This window comes from Saimiri boliviensis, chromosome 7 (assembly GCF_048565385.1).
Source record: "Saimiri boliviensis isolate mSaiBol1 chromosome 7, mSaiBol1.pri, whole genome shotgun sequence".
Classification (NCBI taxonomy): Eukaryota; Metazoa; Chordata; class Mammalia; order Primates; family Cebidae; genus Saimiri; species Saimiri boliviensis.
This window is the reverse complement of record NC_133455.1, coordinates 11,692,607-11,708,688: the sequence shown is the minus strand read 5'-3', so window position 1 is coordinate 11,708,688 and position 16,082 is coordinate 11,692,607. Positions and strand designations below refer to the sequence as shown.

The 16,082-nt window shown below is 44.8% G+C and overlaps 1 protein-coding gene across 3 annotated transcripts in view; it reads left to right on the top strand.

Moving 5' to 3' along the window:
• The window catches only part of P2RX7 (purinergic receptor P2X 7), a 55,478-nt gene extending 41,148 nt beyond the window's left edge, over nucleotides 1-14,330 (top strand). For 2 of the 3 annotated variants that reach the window (XM_003932171.4, XM_010342801.2), the window contains 4 exons: nucleotides 2,111-2,176; nucleotides 2,261-2,410; nucleotides 5,172-5,273; nucleotides 10,469-14,330. In XM_003932171.4, coding sequence (XP_003932220.1) covers nucleotides 2,111-2,176; nucleotides 2,261-2,410; nucleotides 5,172-5,273; nucleotides 10,469-10,966 — 816 coding nt within the window. In that variant the 3' untranslated portion in view covers nucleotides 10,967-14,330. The remainder of the gene's footprint in view (nucleotides 1-2,110; nucleotides 2,177-2,260; nucleotides 2,411-5,171; nucleotides 5,274-10,468) is intronic. The other variant, XM_010342800.2, reaches the window with a different exon arrangement.
• The last annotated feature ends 1,752 nt before the right edge of the window (nucleotides 14,331-16,082 follow it).

The following is a 16,082-nucleotide window of genomic DNA, read 5'->3' as shown; positions in this document are numbered from 1 at the left end:
ACCTGCATCCCGTGACTGTGCCCTAATGAGTCCTGTGGGGCCTCCGTGGAGGGAAGGTTTTTGGTCACAGCCATTAACTAGCACTGGGCATTTCACACGTGGGATAAAAGAGGAGGGAGATATCCTTGGGGTGCTGTCCTTGAATGGGTCATCTGACCAGTACAGGAGTGGCGTGGAAGGCAATTCTCAGATTTGGCTTTAAAAATATTCTGATACAGCCAGGCGCGGTGGCTCATGCCTGTAATCCCAGCACTTAGGGAGGCTGAGGCGGGTGGATCACGAGGTCAAGAGATCAAGACCATCCTGGCCAACATGGTGAAACTCCATCTCTACTAAAAATACAAAACATTAGCTGGGCATGGTGGTGCGTGCCTGTAATCCCAGCTACTCAGGAGGCTGAGGCAGGAGAATTGCCTGAACCCAGGAGGCAGAGGTTGCGGTGAGCCGAGATCGCGCCATTGCACTCCAGCCTGGGTAACAACAGTGAAACTCCGTCTCAAAAAAAAAAAAAAAAAAAAAAAAAAATTCTGAGACATAAAAAGAGAGAAAGAAATCTCTCTGTAAAATAGTTTGTAAGTAACAGAATCCAACTCAAACTGGCTTAAGGGCAAAAAATTTTTTTTTGAGTTGGCTTTTTCTGGTTCACATAACTGAAAAAAATCCAGGGATTATTTTATTTATTTTATTTTTATTTATTTATTTAGAGATGGAGTCTCGCTCTTTGCCAGGCTGGAGTGCAGTGGCTTGATCTCAGCTCATTGCAACGTCCACCTACTGGGTTCAAGCAATTATCTTGCCTCAGCCTCCTGAGTAGCAGGGACTACTGGTGCCCACCACCCCACCCAGCTTTTTTTTGTATTTTTAGTAGTGACACAGTTCACCATGTTGGCCAGGATGGTCTCGATCTCTTGACCTCATGATCCACCTGCCTCAGTCTCCCAAGTAGCTAGGATTACAGGTGCCTGCCACCCGCACTAGCTTATTTTTGTATTTTTAGTAGAGATGGGGTTTCAGCACCTTGGCCAGGCTGGTCTTGAACTCCTGACCTTATGATCCACCCACCTCAGCCTCCCAAAGTGCTGGGATTACAGGCGTAAGCCACCGTGCCCACCCTCCCACCCCAGGGATTATTTTTAAGCTTCAAGCATGGCTGGATCCAGGGATTCAAACAACATTCTCATCAAGAACTTACTGCCCTCTGCGTCTTACATACGTACATCCTCCTCAGTCTTGGCATCATCCCCAGACCGGCCATCTCTCTACAAAGGTATCAGGCAGCACCTTCAATCTGACTGGTTTAGCAACCTCCGTGAAAAGAAAACAACTGTTTGCCAGAAGGTTCAGCAAAGGTCTCAGACAAATGTCATTGGCTCTGATTGGCCCACTATGAATGGCATGCCCACTGCTGAACTAATCAGTGACCACAGTCATGCCATACTCCCAGTGGTTGGTCTTAAACCAGCCCTAATCCAGCCCCTTCAAAACACACACACACACACACACACACACACACACACACACACACACAAACTACATGGACTGAAAAGAAAATTGGGTATTGTCTTCTGAAGACGCAAGGAAGGGATTCCAGATATGCAAAAATCAACGGATGCCACGACCCCCTGTCCAAGAGTATGTTATTTATGTAAGATGGTGATAAGCAGGATGAGAAGCAATGAGAGAGAGCTGAGAGAACGCAAAGACCACTGGGAATAAAATCCCCGAGGCCACCCGAGAGACGAATCCCTGCAGACATTCCTTCCCTCTGCTTCTGAAATAATCTCAAACCGCTTGGAGGAGAAGCTTGTCTGAAACCCTCGCCCTGTATGGAAAACGACAGACCTTCAGTGGTTCTCCCCTTAATGTGTGGACCCCAGTGCTTGCTGATGTAAAACCTTTGTGGGTCCAGGCACACCCTGGGCAGATGAAGCAGGGTGCCCGAGAGTCACAGTTTCCATCTGCACAAGTCTCTGCCTTGGCGAGCACTTGAACACATCCGTCCGAGTGCCAGCATGAGGCTCCACTCCCTGATAGAACCCACAACTGCACGTTAAAGAAAAGAGCGTTGCTCTCAATTTCACCTGAGTAAACTTTCCCACTCTGTTTTTAGGGAGGAAAATTTGACATTATCCAGCTGGTGGTGTACATCGGCTCAACCCTCTCCTACTTCGGCCTGGTAAGAGATTCTCTTTTCCGCGCTTTAGGAAAATGCTTTGGAGAAGGAAGTGACTAACGTGGCACCTGTCTGGGTTTTCCCCAGGCCACTGTGCTCATTGACTTTCTCATCAACACTTACTCCAGTAACTGCTGTCGGTCCCATGTCTATCCCTGGTGCAAGTGCTGTCGGCCCTGCGTGGTTAATGAATACTACTACAGGAAGAAGTGCGAGTCCATCGTGGAGCCAAAGCCGGTGAGGCCGCTGTGTTCACAGGACACCAGGACACGGAGAGATTCCATGAGATCACTGATAAATGCACCAAGTTAGGCCCAAACCATAGGCTTAATCCTGCAGTGGATACATCTCTGGGCTCTCCCCAATCAACTATCTCAGATGAATTATTTGGTCTTGGAGGAGAACAGAAACAAACATGGAGGGGCGAGATAGAGGGAAGGCAAATTTTTATGTCCAGGACTCGTCGGTTTTGTCATGTATTTATTCGTTTATTTATTTTTATTTACTTTCAGACAGAGTCTCACTCTGTCACCCAGGCTGGAGTGTAGTGTCTCGATCTCGGCTCACCGCAGCCTCTGCCTCCCAGGTTTAAGTGATTCTCCTGCCTCAACCTCCCAAGTAACTGGGACCACAGGCGCACACCACCACACCCATCTAATTTTTGCACTTTTAGTAAAGACAGGGCTTCACTATGTTGGCCAGGCTGGTCTCAAACTCCTGACTTCAAATGATCCACCCACTCAGCCACCCACAATGCTGGGGTGACAAGTGTGAGCCACTGTGCCTGGCTTGTTTTGTCATTTATTAAATTGGTATAGCCAAAACAAAAAAAAAAAAGAAAAGAATAACAACTTTGGAGAACCATTTGGCAGTGACTAATAATGTTTAAGTGGGACATACTTTACAGCCTGGCATTTCCAGTTCTCCAAACCTGCCCTAGAGAAACACTCACATGAATACCCAAGCAGTACACATACACAAAATGCTCAATTGTTTATTACATTATTAATAATGTATGATTATTAATAGTAAAGAAATAGCATCTAACCAAATATCCAATAGGTGAATGGTGAAAGAAACTATGGTAAATCCATAGAAAGGAATACCAGGCACCAGTTTAAAAAAATGAGATAGATAATAATAATGGCAGACATAGGCCAGGCACAGTGGCTCATGCCTGTAATCCCAGCACTTTGGGAGGCTGAGGTGGGTGGATCACCTAAGGTCAGGAGTTTGAGACCAGCCTGATCAATACGGTGAAACCCCGTCTTTAAAAAAAAAAAAAAGAATAAAAATAATAATAATAATAATAATGGCAGATATTTACACAGCACTTCTAAATGCTTTATATATTAACTCACTGAATCTTCACAACCACTTGATGTAAACAGATACTAGTATTATCTCTTTCTATTGACTAGGAAATTAAGCCACAGGAAGGTTAAATAATTGGCCCCAGGCCAGGCACGGTGGCTCACACCTGTAATCCCAGCACTTTGGGAGGCTGAGGCAGGCAGATCACTTGAGGGCAAGAGTTTTGAGACCAGCCCGGCCCACATGGTGAACCCCGTCTCTACTAGAAATACAAAAATTAGCCAGGTGTGGTGGTATACACATGTAGTCCCAGCCATTTGGGAGACTGAGGCAGGAGAATTGCTGGAACCTGGTAGGTGGAGGTTGCAGTGAGCTGAGATCATGCCATTAGACTCCAGCCTGGGTGACAGAGGGAAACTCTGTCTCAAAAAAAAAAATACATACATACATACATATATATGTGTATATATACGGCTTGACGAGAGCAGATCTCCAAGATGTTTTGTTAAAAGGAAAAAAAGCAAACCGTCCAACAATATATATGATATGTAGGCTTAAAAGAAACCACTAGACACAGAAGTTAATCTGTATGTTTTCTACATCTACATGCTACATATACACACGTGTACACACACATACATATACATATGTGTGGGTGTATCTATGTACACAAAATTGTAGCAGCAGTTGCTTCTGGAAAGGGGCTTAGTGTGGGGGAGTAGTCACAGGGATTTGAGCGTCATCTGTATTGTTTTGATTTGATTAATCTGGACCTTATTAAGCAGTCCTCTGCATTCAACTCCGTGATTTCCCCCAAAGAGAAATCTCTGGTGCCTAAAAACAAAGACAATTTCTTTGTCTTTCCCTCATCTAAGAACACGATTGTCCTGTTCCGGCAGCTGAATGCACCATTCACTGTCCATTGTACATACATCCGCAATTTGAAATAAAAGTTCATCTCTGCAGCTAAAACTAATCCCCACTTCATGGCCCAAGATGAGATGAAATTTAACAAACACATCAATAATTAAAGTTGCAGTCGTACAACTTTCTGGAGATAACTGAATCTAGAGTCACTGAAATTGAGAGAATACAACAAAAAAATTTTATGCAGCAATTGGGGGATCCAATCTAAAAACATTAAGTAGTAAGCTGTGGCTGTGTTGAATCTACAAGTTAAGATGTGTGGGGTAGCAGGGCGCGATGGCTCACACCTGTAATCCCAGCACTTTGCGAGGCCAAGGCAGGAGGATCACAAGATCAGGAGATGAGACCATCCTAGCCAACGTGGTGAAATCCTGTCTCTACTAAAATACAAAAAATTAGCCAGGCATGGTGGCAAGTGCCTGTAATCCCAGCTACTCGGGAGGCTGAGGCAGGGGAATCGCTTGAACCCGGGAGGCAGAGGCTGCAGTGAACCGAGATCACACCACTGCACTCTAGTCTGGAGATAGAGCAAGACTCCATTCCCCAACCCTGCCCCCCCAAAAAAAAGATGCATGGGGTTCCATTTCTGATTTACCTTTAGACTCAGAAATCATTAATTCTTGGTTAATGAGAGTTTTGGGCTGGCTTGTTTAATAGTCTATCATTTGGCAAAGGGAATAACAATTGCCTTTAGATAGGCAATTCTTGATATAATTCCGTACAAAAGTGGGTAAACTTTTAAATCATCTTTTTCTAGACATTAAAGTACGTGTCCTTTGTGGATGAATCCCACATTAGGATGGTGAACCAGCAGCTACTAGGGAGAAGACTGCAAGATGTCAAGGGCCAAGAAGTCCCAGTAAGTTAAATGATTTTTGCTCTTTTTTTTTTTTTTTTTTAAAGAAAATTTACTATTAAATATAAACACATCCAGAAACTTGTATAAATCAAAACTAATGGATTTTAACAAGGTAAACATACTCATGTAACCAGCACTCAGATTAAACAATTGAAAATTACTAGCAGGAGTCCCTCTTATGCCCCCTTCCAATCACTACCCTTTCTCTCTTTTTTTTTTTTTTTTTTTTGAGACGGAGTTTCGCTCTTGTTACCCAGGCTGGAGTGCAATGGCGCGATCTCGGCTCACCGCAACCTCCGCCTCCTGGGTTCAGGCAATTCTCCTGCCTCAGCCTCCTGAGTAGCTGGGATTACAGGCACGTGCCACCATGCCCAGCTACTTTTTTGTATTTTTAGTAGAGACGGGGTTTCACCATGTTGACCAGGATGGTCTCGATCTCTTGACCTCATGATCCACCCGCCTCGGCCTCCCAAAGTGCTGGGATTACAGTCGTGAGCCACCGCGCCCGGCCCCCTTTCTCTTTTTTTAATTTTTAAAATTTGGCCAGGCACAGTGGCTCACACCTGTAATCCCCACACTTTGGGAGGCCAAGGCAGCCAGATCATTGAGGTCAGGAGTTCAAGACCAACCTGGCCAATATGGCGAAACCCCGTCTCTACTGAAAATACAAAAATCAGCTGGGTGTGATGACATACATGTAATCCCAGCTGCTTGAGAGGCCGAGGCAGGAGAATTGCTTGAACCTGAGGGATGGAGGTTGCCGTGAGCCAAGATTGTGCCACTGCATTCCAGCCTGGGCAACAGAACAAGACTCTGTCTCAAAAAAAAAAAAAAAATGTATTTTTTAATTACAGACGAGGTCTCACTATGTTGCCCAGGCTGGTCTCAAGCAATCCTCCCACCTCAGCCCAGCCAACTGCCTTATCTTAAAAGTAATCATTATTCTATATCTAAGGATTAATTTTATTTCTGCTGGAACTTTCTTGACATTGAATCATGTAGTGTGTAAGCAGCATATCCTCAGTTGAGTGTCTGGCTTCCTTTACTCCACATTATTTTTGTGAGAGTTGTTCATGACGTTGTGCACAATTCATTCTCATTGTGTAATTCCATGTTATCAACATCCAACTTATTCAGCCATCCTACTGTTGATGGACATTTGGGTAGTGTCCAGTTGGCGGCTAATGCCAATAATGCTGCTATGGTCAACGTATGGCACTCTAGCAGGCGGGCGATTACCTAAGAGTGGAACGTATGTCATAAGGCAGACATACGTTCCGTTTTAGGAGACACTAACGAACAGTGCTGCAGAACGGTTGCTCTCACGCACGCTCTCCCCAGTGGTTCTGGCTGCTGTGCGTCTTCAATCTCCTAGGGATGAATTACCACAAACTCAATGGCTTAAAACAGCAGAAGCGTATTCTGTCACAGTTCTGGAGCCTAGAAGTCTGCAATTAAGGTGTTGGTAGGGCGGGCCCCTGTCTATCTGAAGGCTCTAGGGAGGAATCCTTCCTTGCCTCTTCCTGACATCTAGTATTTATGACACTGACTAGGACCTCCAGTATAATACTGAACAGCAGTGATAATAGCAGCCATCTCTGCCTCATTCCCTATCTTAGGGAGAAAGGTTTTGTGTATTTTTTTTTATTGTTTTTTGGGCTGGAGTTTTGTTCTTGTTGGCGCATCTTGGCTCACCGCAACCTCTCCACCTCCAGGGTTCAAGCAATTCTCCTACCTCAGCCTCCCAAGTAGCTGGGATTACAGGCATGCACCACCATGCCCAGCTAATTTTGTATTTTTAGTAAACATGGGATTTTTTTCCATGTTTGTCAGGCTGGTCTCAAATCCCGACCTCAGGTGATCCGCCCACCTCCGCCTCCCAAAGTGTTGGGATTACAGGTGTGAGCCACTGCACCTAGCCTGCAGTGAGTTTTTAAGAATGCACTATCAGATAAGAAAATTCCCTTCTGTTTCTAGTTTGCTAAGCACCATTAATGGATATTGATTTCTTAAATAATGGCTTTTTTTTTTTCTTCTGGCTGGGTGCAGAGGCTCATGCCTGTAATCCCAGCACTTTGGGATGCCAAGGCGGGTGGATCACCTGAGGTCAGGAGTTCAAGAACAGCCTGGCCAACATGGTGAAACTCTCTCTATTAAAAATACAAAAATTAGCCAGGCGTGGTGGTGCACTCCTGTAATCCCAGCTACTCAGGAGGCTGAGGTGGGAGAACTGCTTGAACCTGGGAGGTGGAGGCTGCAGTGAGCTGAGATCACACCACTGCACTCTAGCCTGGGCAACAGAACAAGACTCCATCTTAAAAACAAAAAGTTTTTTTGGCTCCTTTTGAAATAGCAATGAGTTTTTTTTCTTTTCTTTCTTTCTTTTTTTTTTCTGTTATGTGTTGAATTGTACTGATTGGTTTTCAAATATTAAGCTAACCTTGCATTCCTGAAGTAAACTCAATTTGAATGTGTTACACTATTCTTTGTATTTATTACTGAATTCCATTCACTAATATTTAGGATTTTTATATCTCTTCTTGAGAAACACCGGGCAAAGTTTTTCCATTCTTTTAATGTTTTTGTTGGATTTGGGTATGAAGTGAACTACAGTCATGCATCACTTAATGATGGGGATATGTTCTGAAAAGTGATCCAGGCTGAGGTAGGTGGATCACTTGAGGTCAGGAGTTTGAGACCAGCCTGGCCAACATGGTGAAACCCCGTCTCTACTAAAAATATAAAAATTACCCAGGTGTGGTGGCACATACCTGTAATCTCAGCTACTTGGGAGGCTGAGGCAGGAAGATCATCTGAAACCAGGAGGCAGAAGTTGCAGTGAGCCAAGTTGAGCTAGACCCCACGTCAAAAGAAAAAAAACCAATTCACAAATACACACATTAGCCTAGGGTCCAGTTCATCAATATCACTGTGTTTTGCCTCTATGTCTTGTCCCACTGGAAGGTCTTCAGGGACAATAACACACATGGCGCCATCATCTCCTATGATAGTAATGCCTTCATCTCCTGAAGAACATACCTGAGGCTGTTTTAAAGTTAACTGTTTTTAAATAAATAGAAGCAATACATTCTGAAATAATAAAAAAGTATAGTATAGTAAATACATAAACCAGTAACAAAGCTGTTTATGATCAAGCATTATGTACTGCACATAATTATATTTTATACGACTGCTAGTGAGGTAGGTCTGTTTACGTCAGCATCACCACAAACATGATAATGCACTGCACCACGATGTGATGGTGTACATGATGTCACTAGGGGATAGGAATGTTTCAGCTCCAATGTAATCTTATGGGACCACTTTCATATATGTGGTCCATCACTGACCAAAATGTCACTATGTGGCACACAATTGTGTTTAGTATGTATGTGTGTATGTGCACTCACGTGCATACGGTAAAATATACGTAATGAAATTTACAATTTTAACCATTTTACAGTATACAAGTCAGTGACATTTGGCTCGTTCGCAACACTGTGCAGCCATCACCACTCTCTAGTTCCAGAGTTCGTTCATCTCCCCAAAAGGAAACCTGTGTTCACTAAGCAGCCTCTCCCCATTCTGATGTCCCCCAGCCCCTGGCGACCACGAATCTACTCTCAGTCTCTCTGGATTTGCTTATTCTGAACATTTCCTATGAATGGACTCGCACACCATATGGCCTTTTGTGCCTGGCTTCTTTCATGCCGCACTGTATTTTCTAGATTCGTCAGTGTTGCAGCAGGTTCCAGCACTTCATTCCTTTTTATGGCTGAATAATATTCCATCGCATGGACTTATGTTTTGTTTATCCATTTATCAGCTGATGGACACCTGGGTTGTCTCTGCCCTTTGGCTGTGGTGAAAAATGCTGCTATGAGCATTCACGTACAAGAACCATTTAGTTTTCGTGTTCTTGACTCAGGCCTTCATCATCCAGTAAATGAAAGGGTATGTCACAAGGAATAGATGTGGCAACCACAGCAACTTCCCTTAGATAATAAACGGATTTGGCCGGCGCACTGGCTCATGCCTGTAATCCCAACACTTTGGGAGGCCAAGGTGGGCAGATCACTTGAGGTTGGGCGTTCAAGACCAGCCTGACCAACATGGTGAAACCCCCATCTATACTAAAAGTACAAAATAAGCCAGGTGTGGTGGCACATGCCTGTAATCCCAGCTACTGAGGAGGCTGAAACAGGAGAATCACTTGAATCCGGGAGGTGGAGGTTGCAGTGAGCCGAGATCATGCCATTGCACTCTAGCCTGGGCAACAAGAATGAAACAATGTCTCAAAAATAAAATAAAAGTGGATTTGCCAGGAGGGAGAGCATGGTGGGAAAGAGAGAGTCGTGCTAAGTCAACAAGTATTTCCCGTCTCTCATGCGCCGGGCCCCAGCCCAGGCATCACGGATATGGCAGTAACAAAGCAGACAGCGTCCCTGCTTCTGTATGGAAGAAGAATCATCATCAAGTAAACACATAAATTAATAAGACAATTTCCAGTAGTGCTAAGTCCTGTGAAGAATGTGGAATACCGTGGTGTGATAAGAGAATCACATGAGAGAAAAGCTGCTAGATATGGTGGTCAGGCCCAGAGGCAACATCTCAACAGAAGCCTGGCTTTTCTGAATTTTATTTTCCAAAATCTATAAAATAGGCCATGTGCAATGGCTCATGCCTGTAATCCCAGCACTTTGGGAGGGTGAGACAGCTGGGTCACCTGAGGTCAGGAGTTCAGATCAACCTGGCCAACATGGTGAAATCTTTTCTACTAAAAATATGAAAGAATTAGCTGGGCATGGTGGCATGCACTTGTAATTCCAGCTACTTAGGAGGCTAAGGCATGAAAATTGCTTGAACGTGGGAGGTGGAGGTTGCAGTGAGCCGAGATCGCACCACTGCACTCCAGCCTGGGAAACAGAGTGACACCCTCTTAAAAAAAAAAAAAAAAACAACAAAAAAAAAAACTGTAAAATAGAGACAAGGATACATATCTGACAAACGTCTTCAAAGGCTTGAATGAGGTAATGCTTACAGAACCCACGCAGGGTCCTGACAGCTACACTTCATAAATGACAGCTACTACAACTTATGTAATATTAAATGTAACTTTCCAAGTTAATAAAGTTAAAGAACCTAGAACCTCAAGGGTTGTCTGTGCTAATAAGTTTGGGAACTTGCCTTTTCAGAGACCTCCGGTGGACTTCACAGACTTGTCCAAGCTGCCCCTGGCCCTCCATGACCCACCCCCTACTCCTGGACAACCAGAGGAGATGCAGCTGCTTAGAGAGGAGGCGACTACTAGACCCAGGGACAGCCCAGTCTGGTGCCAGTGTGGAAGCTGCCTCCCATCCCAACTTCCAGAGAGCCGCAGGTACCTGGAGGAGCTATGCTGCCGGAAGAAGCCGGGGGCCTGTATCACCACCTCAGAGCTGTTCAGGAAGCTGGTCCTGTCCAGGCACATCCTGCAGTTCCTCCTGCTCTACCAGGACCCCTTGCTGGCGCTGGATGTGGACTCCACCAACAACCAGCTGCGGCACTGTGCCTACAGGTGCTACGCCACCTGGCGCTTCGGCTCCCAGGACATGGCTGACTTTGCCATCCTGCCCAGCTGCTGCCGCTGGAGGATCCGGAGAGAGTTTCCCAAGAGTCAAGGGCAGTACAGTGGCTTCAAAAGTCCTTACTGAAGCCAGATGCGTGGCTCATGTGTGTAATCCCAGCACTTTGGGAGGCCAAGGCAGGCAGATCACCTGAGGTCAGGAGTTGGAGACCAGCCTGGTTAACAAGGCAAAATCCCATCTATACTAAAAATACAAAAATTAGCCCGGGATAGTGGCACATACCTGTAATCCCAGCTACTCAAGAGGCTGAGGCACGAGAATCATTTGAACCTTGGAGGTAGAGATTTCAGTGAGCCAAGATTGCACCACTGCACTCCAGCCTGGACGACACAGCAAACCCTGTCTGAAAAAATAAAACTAAAGTCCTTACTGATAGCAGGGGGCTGCAGTAGCCACATTAACATGACCTTTGCTAGCATCTTGAACTTCATCTGCAAAGCTCTGTGACCACAATTTCACCCAAAGGGAAATGTGCTTTCATCTTCTATAGCTCTCTGTGTCTGAGAGCAAAGTAACCTGGTTAAACAAACCAGAATCCCTCCGCCTGGACAGAGAGCAGAGAGATTCAGATGAAGTCTCAACTCTGTCCCTAGGAAGCTGTGTGTGACCCTAGTCCTCTCACCTCTGCCTCTGCTTCCCCATTGCCCAACTACTATCTCAGAGATACTGTGAGGATAAATTAAGTGTACATGAACTGTCTTGTTAATGTGTAAAGAGCTATGTGAATGCAAAACATTTCATTATGAGGTCAGACTAGGATAATGTCCAACGAAAAACAAACCTTTTTGCTTCTGGTTGGAGAATGTGGAGGACTAAAGGTGGCCACAAATACTGTGACACTCAAATCCCCCAAGACCTAAGGGTCTTATCTCTTCCCATTGAGTATGGGTGGCTCTGATTGTTTTATCCAAAAGTGAAAGTGATATTGTGACAGTTTCAGATCTTGGTCTTAAGAGACTGACAGCTGCTACTTTGTGTCCCTTGGAACTCTTGCTACCGGGGAAGCCAGACTCCATTTAAAAATCTGTCTATCCTGGCCGGGCGTGGTGGCTCATGCCTGTAATCCCAGAACTTTGGGAGGCTGAGGAGGGCTGATCACTTAAGGTCGGGAGTCCGAGACCCAACTCATCAAAATGGTGAAACCACAGCTCTACTGAAAATACAAAAATTAGCTGGACATGGTGGTAGGCACCTGTAGCCCTAGCTATTAAGAGGCTGTGACGGGAGAAATGCCTGAACCCGGGCGGTGGAGGCTGCACTGAGCTAAGATCGTGCCACTGCACTCCAGGCTGGGTGACAGAGCAAGACTCCATCTCAAAAAACAAAAAAACAAAAAACAACAAAAAAAAAAATGTCTGCCTATCCTGAGACTGCCCTGCTATGAGGAAGCCCGAGCAGCCATGTGGAAAGTGCCTGACCAGCCCCAGCTTTCAGGCCATCCAAACTTGGTCACCAAACATGAGAGAGAAGTCTTCAGGTGATTCTGGACCCTACTAACATATGACTGATACTGCATGATACATCCCAAGTAAGAACTTCCCCATAAATCCAGAAAACCAAAATGCTATCTTAAGTCACTAAGTTTGGGGCTTGTTTGTTCCAAAGCAACAGGTAACGGGAACAGAGAGCAAGCCTGACGAATGCGCACACAGACTCAGCCCCTACCTTCCCTGGTTCTAATGTTCTTAGGGAGCCCAGGCCAACCCTGGAACCCTCAGGAACATCGGTTTCCACTGGACAGTTCAAGAAGGGCTATAGCCCAAATCAGTTAACTCACCAGACCAGCCCTGGAATCCATCAAATCTAACGCTGAGCTACCCAGTGCAGGCCAATCCTCGTCACAATTCTATGACTGAAGACCAGGCACTGTGGCTCATGCCTGTAATCTCAGGACTTTGGAAGGCGGAGGTGGGTAGATCCTGAGGTCAAGAGTTCAAGACCAGCCTGGCCAACATGGTGAAACCCCATCTCTATGAAGAATATAAAAATCAGCTGGGTGTGGTGGTGGGTGCCTGTAATCCCAGCTACTCGGGAGGCTGAGGCAGGAGAATCACTTGAACCCGGGAGGTGAAGGTTGCAGTGAGCTAAGATCATGACACTGCACTCCAGCCTGGGCAACAGAGCAAGACTCTGTCTCAAAAAACAACAACAAAACAAAACAATGCTGTGACTAAAAGTGACTAAAAAGCTGCCTTGATGCCATTAACACCCTGTACTTTGTAGCCATTCAGAATTGATGCAGTCTGGCTGCTAGCTACTTCAAAAACAACCCACAACCACACCTTTACCATTTCCATCATCAACTGCTAAGAACAGGAAAATGCATAGTGACGGGTTTTAGGATCCTGCTTTAGGATTTCCTTTTCCTGGTTTTGTCACCAGAGTTGGCTATTTAACTGTTTCTAAACAACCACCATTTAATCGAACAGTTTGGAGACCACTGTTAAATATCATGACTGATAAAGGATCTGTGAATTTTTTATACATATTCTAAGAGTTACCATTTTGATACCTTTTAAAAACCAGCAGCTTTCTACACTATTCATATAGAACAGCATGAATAAAAAATGTTTTTTGATACAGGGTTTTATCTGGCTTTAAACTCAGGAACCAAGTTAATTATGCCAGATTGAACTTCGATTTTTCATACCTTTTCAAAGATATTTTTAAAAGTGCATTATTATATATGAATTCTTTGGAGCTGACACTTCTTTACTCCAGGAATTCTATGTCACTCTTACAGGGTTCCATTCTGATGGCCTCTGGGCCTTTGTACCTTCGTGTTTGGTGCCTTATTCCTAGTATATTTCTATCACTTTAATGAGGCCACAGATGGAATTAAAATGTGAAGTTACAAATCATCACTGGAACCATCTGCTTTTCTCACCTTCTACACTGATGCTCTGGGCGAGACAGTGACATGTCACTTCAACTGGGTAACATGTCACACACGTCCCACAGTAACAGGAGTCATAGTTGTATTCTTATTTTTAATTTACTGTAGAAAATAATGTCATCTCCAAAGGTGATGGGAGTCACATTTTGTAGGACATGTTTTCTTATACTTCTGCTGTGGTAACGGCCAGTATTCATGGCTTCGTCTCAGAAAAGAAGGGATCTGCTTTCTCTTGGCTGATTTCACATAATATTGGTAATGAACTTTCATTCCTCATTCGAATGGGGAATTACTTTTTAAACCCTTCCTGATTTTAGCCTGGTAATGTAAGTATCCTTAATGTGACTATTTTGATAATAAATCAATCTCCCTTCCTGATTTTAGCCTGGTAATGTAAGTATCCTTAATTGGTAATGTAAGTATCCTTAATGTGACTATTTTGATAATAAATCAATCTCCCTTCCTGATTTTAGCCTGGTAATGTAAGTATCCTTAATGTGACTGTTTTGATAATAAAAAAAAATGTATAATTTATTTAAATCTTCTCTTTATTTTCTTTCCTTTCAGAAGGTCCCCAAATCACAGTTAACTCATTCATTGACACATTTCTTCAACAACTACTCATTGAGACACTCTCTAGAGATCGAGGTTAAATAAGGTTGGTGGTCTTGTGAAAATGTGAAGAGATGAAAAATAATTCCAGCAAATAGAATCTGGCAACTTGTGCTGAGTATCATGGTAAAGAGGCAAATGATGCCATGAGAGCTTATAGCAGGGGAATTTAGCCTACTGGGGAGATCAGCCTACCTGAGGAAGGAATGTTTTAGCTAAAATTTGAAGGATGAGCACTACTTAAATAGTGAATGGGGAAGGAAGGAGCACTCTAGGCAGAGACAACAGTATGTGCAAAGGTCCTGGGGCAGGAAAAGCATAGCAGGTTTACAGAACTTAGAGACCTGTATGTGCCATAAAGAGTACAGGGAAGTAAGGCATGAGTCACGGTTGGAAGCAGGCAGGGGCTAGGCTTCCTGGAATCTTGTGGGTCACAACAGAGTTTGTCTTTATCCTAAGACCTAAGCCACATAAAGGTTCTAAACAGGAGCCTGGTGAGATCATATTTAATTTTTATTTTTATTTATTTATTTATTTATTTATTTTTTATTTGTTTTGAGATAGAGTCTTGCTCTGTTGCCCAGGCTGGAGTGCAGTGGCTTGATCTCGGCTCACTGCAACCTCTGCCTCCTGGGTTCAAGTGATTCTCCTGCCTCAGCCTCCCAAGTATCTGGAATTACAGGCACGCAACACCACACCCGGCTAATTTTTGTATTTTTAGGAGAGACGGGTTCATCAGGTTGACCAGGATGGTCTCAAACTCCTGACCTCAAGTGATCTGCCAAAGTGTTGGGATTACAGGCGTGAGCCACTGCGCCCAGCTGCCATATTAATTTGTAAATGCTCACTGCAATCGCTGTGTGGAAAATGAGCTAGGCGCGGTGGTGGATGTGGTCTTTGTTTTTGTTTCAGTCTTTCCCTGCTCCATGAAACATGTGTCCCATATATGCGGCCAAACAGAATGTTTCTCTTTTCTTCCCTCCTCTTCCTCTTGGGAAGTCACCAAAAAAAGGGGGGGGGGAGGAAATCAGCAGCAAGAGAAAAGGAGGAAAAGCTTCGGTGTGCCTTGAATTTTGGAATAGCCCCTGCCCCCAGTTGGCAGGGATGAGACTGCTTGTTGAGCTTCAGATCACGGGAAGGAGTGCAGCAAATCAGGAGACGAGGGGCAGTCAGCAGGGCCCACTGGGTATCCACCCTGCGGTGTAAGGCCTAAGATCAAGCTCTCAGATGAGGTGCTGCCTTGACGTCAGGTGAAATCAGGAGTGCCTAGAATAGCCTAACCCCAAGTTTCTCTCCCAGTCCTCCCTCGGCCAAGGGTGCCCAGCGAAACGATCTTCCTTATCAAACAGACCCGACGAAGTTCCTGCTAACCCATGGAATTGTCCAAATGAGCCAACCACATCCTCCAGGGAAACCAGGTCCTCCTCACCCTCTTATTGCTACAGAGCGTGCCCCCCACTGGCCCTGGTTGTTCACTGTTTCTGTGTGGCCCTGCATGGCATGTGGGGGTCTTCCTCCTTGAGCTGTGAGTATGTGTGACCAAAAATTGCTGCCAATCTCATTTGCCCAGTGTTGGGTGTCACGTGTTTAGCCATCCCCAGAACACTGGGGTGGGAACTGGGAATCCCTCCCTCACCACTGAGGTAAAGAGGAGGTTATTAAAACATCCCTAAT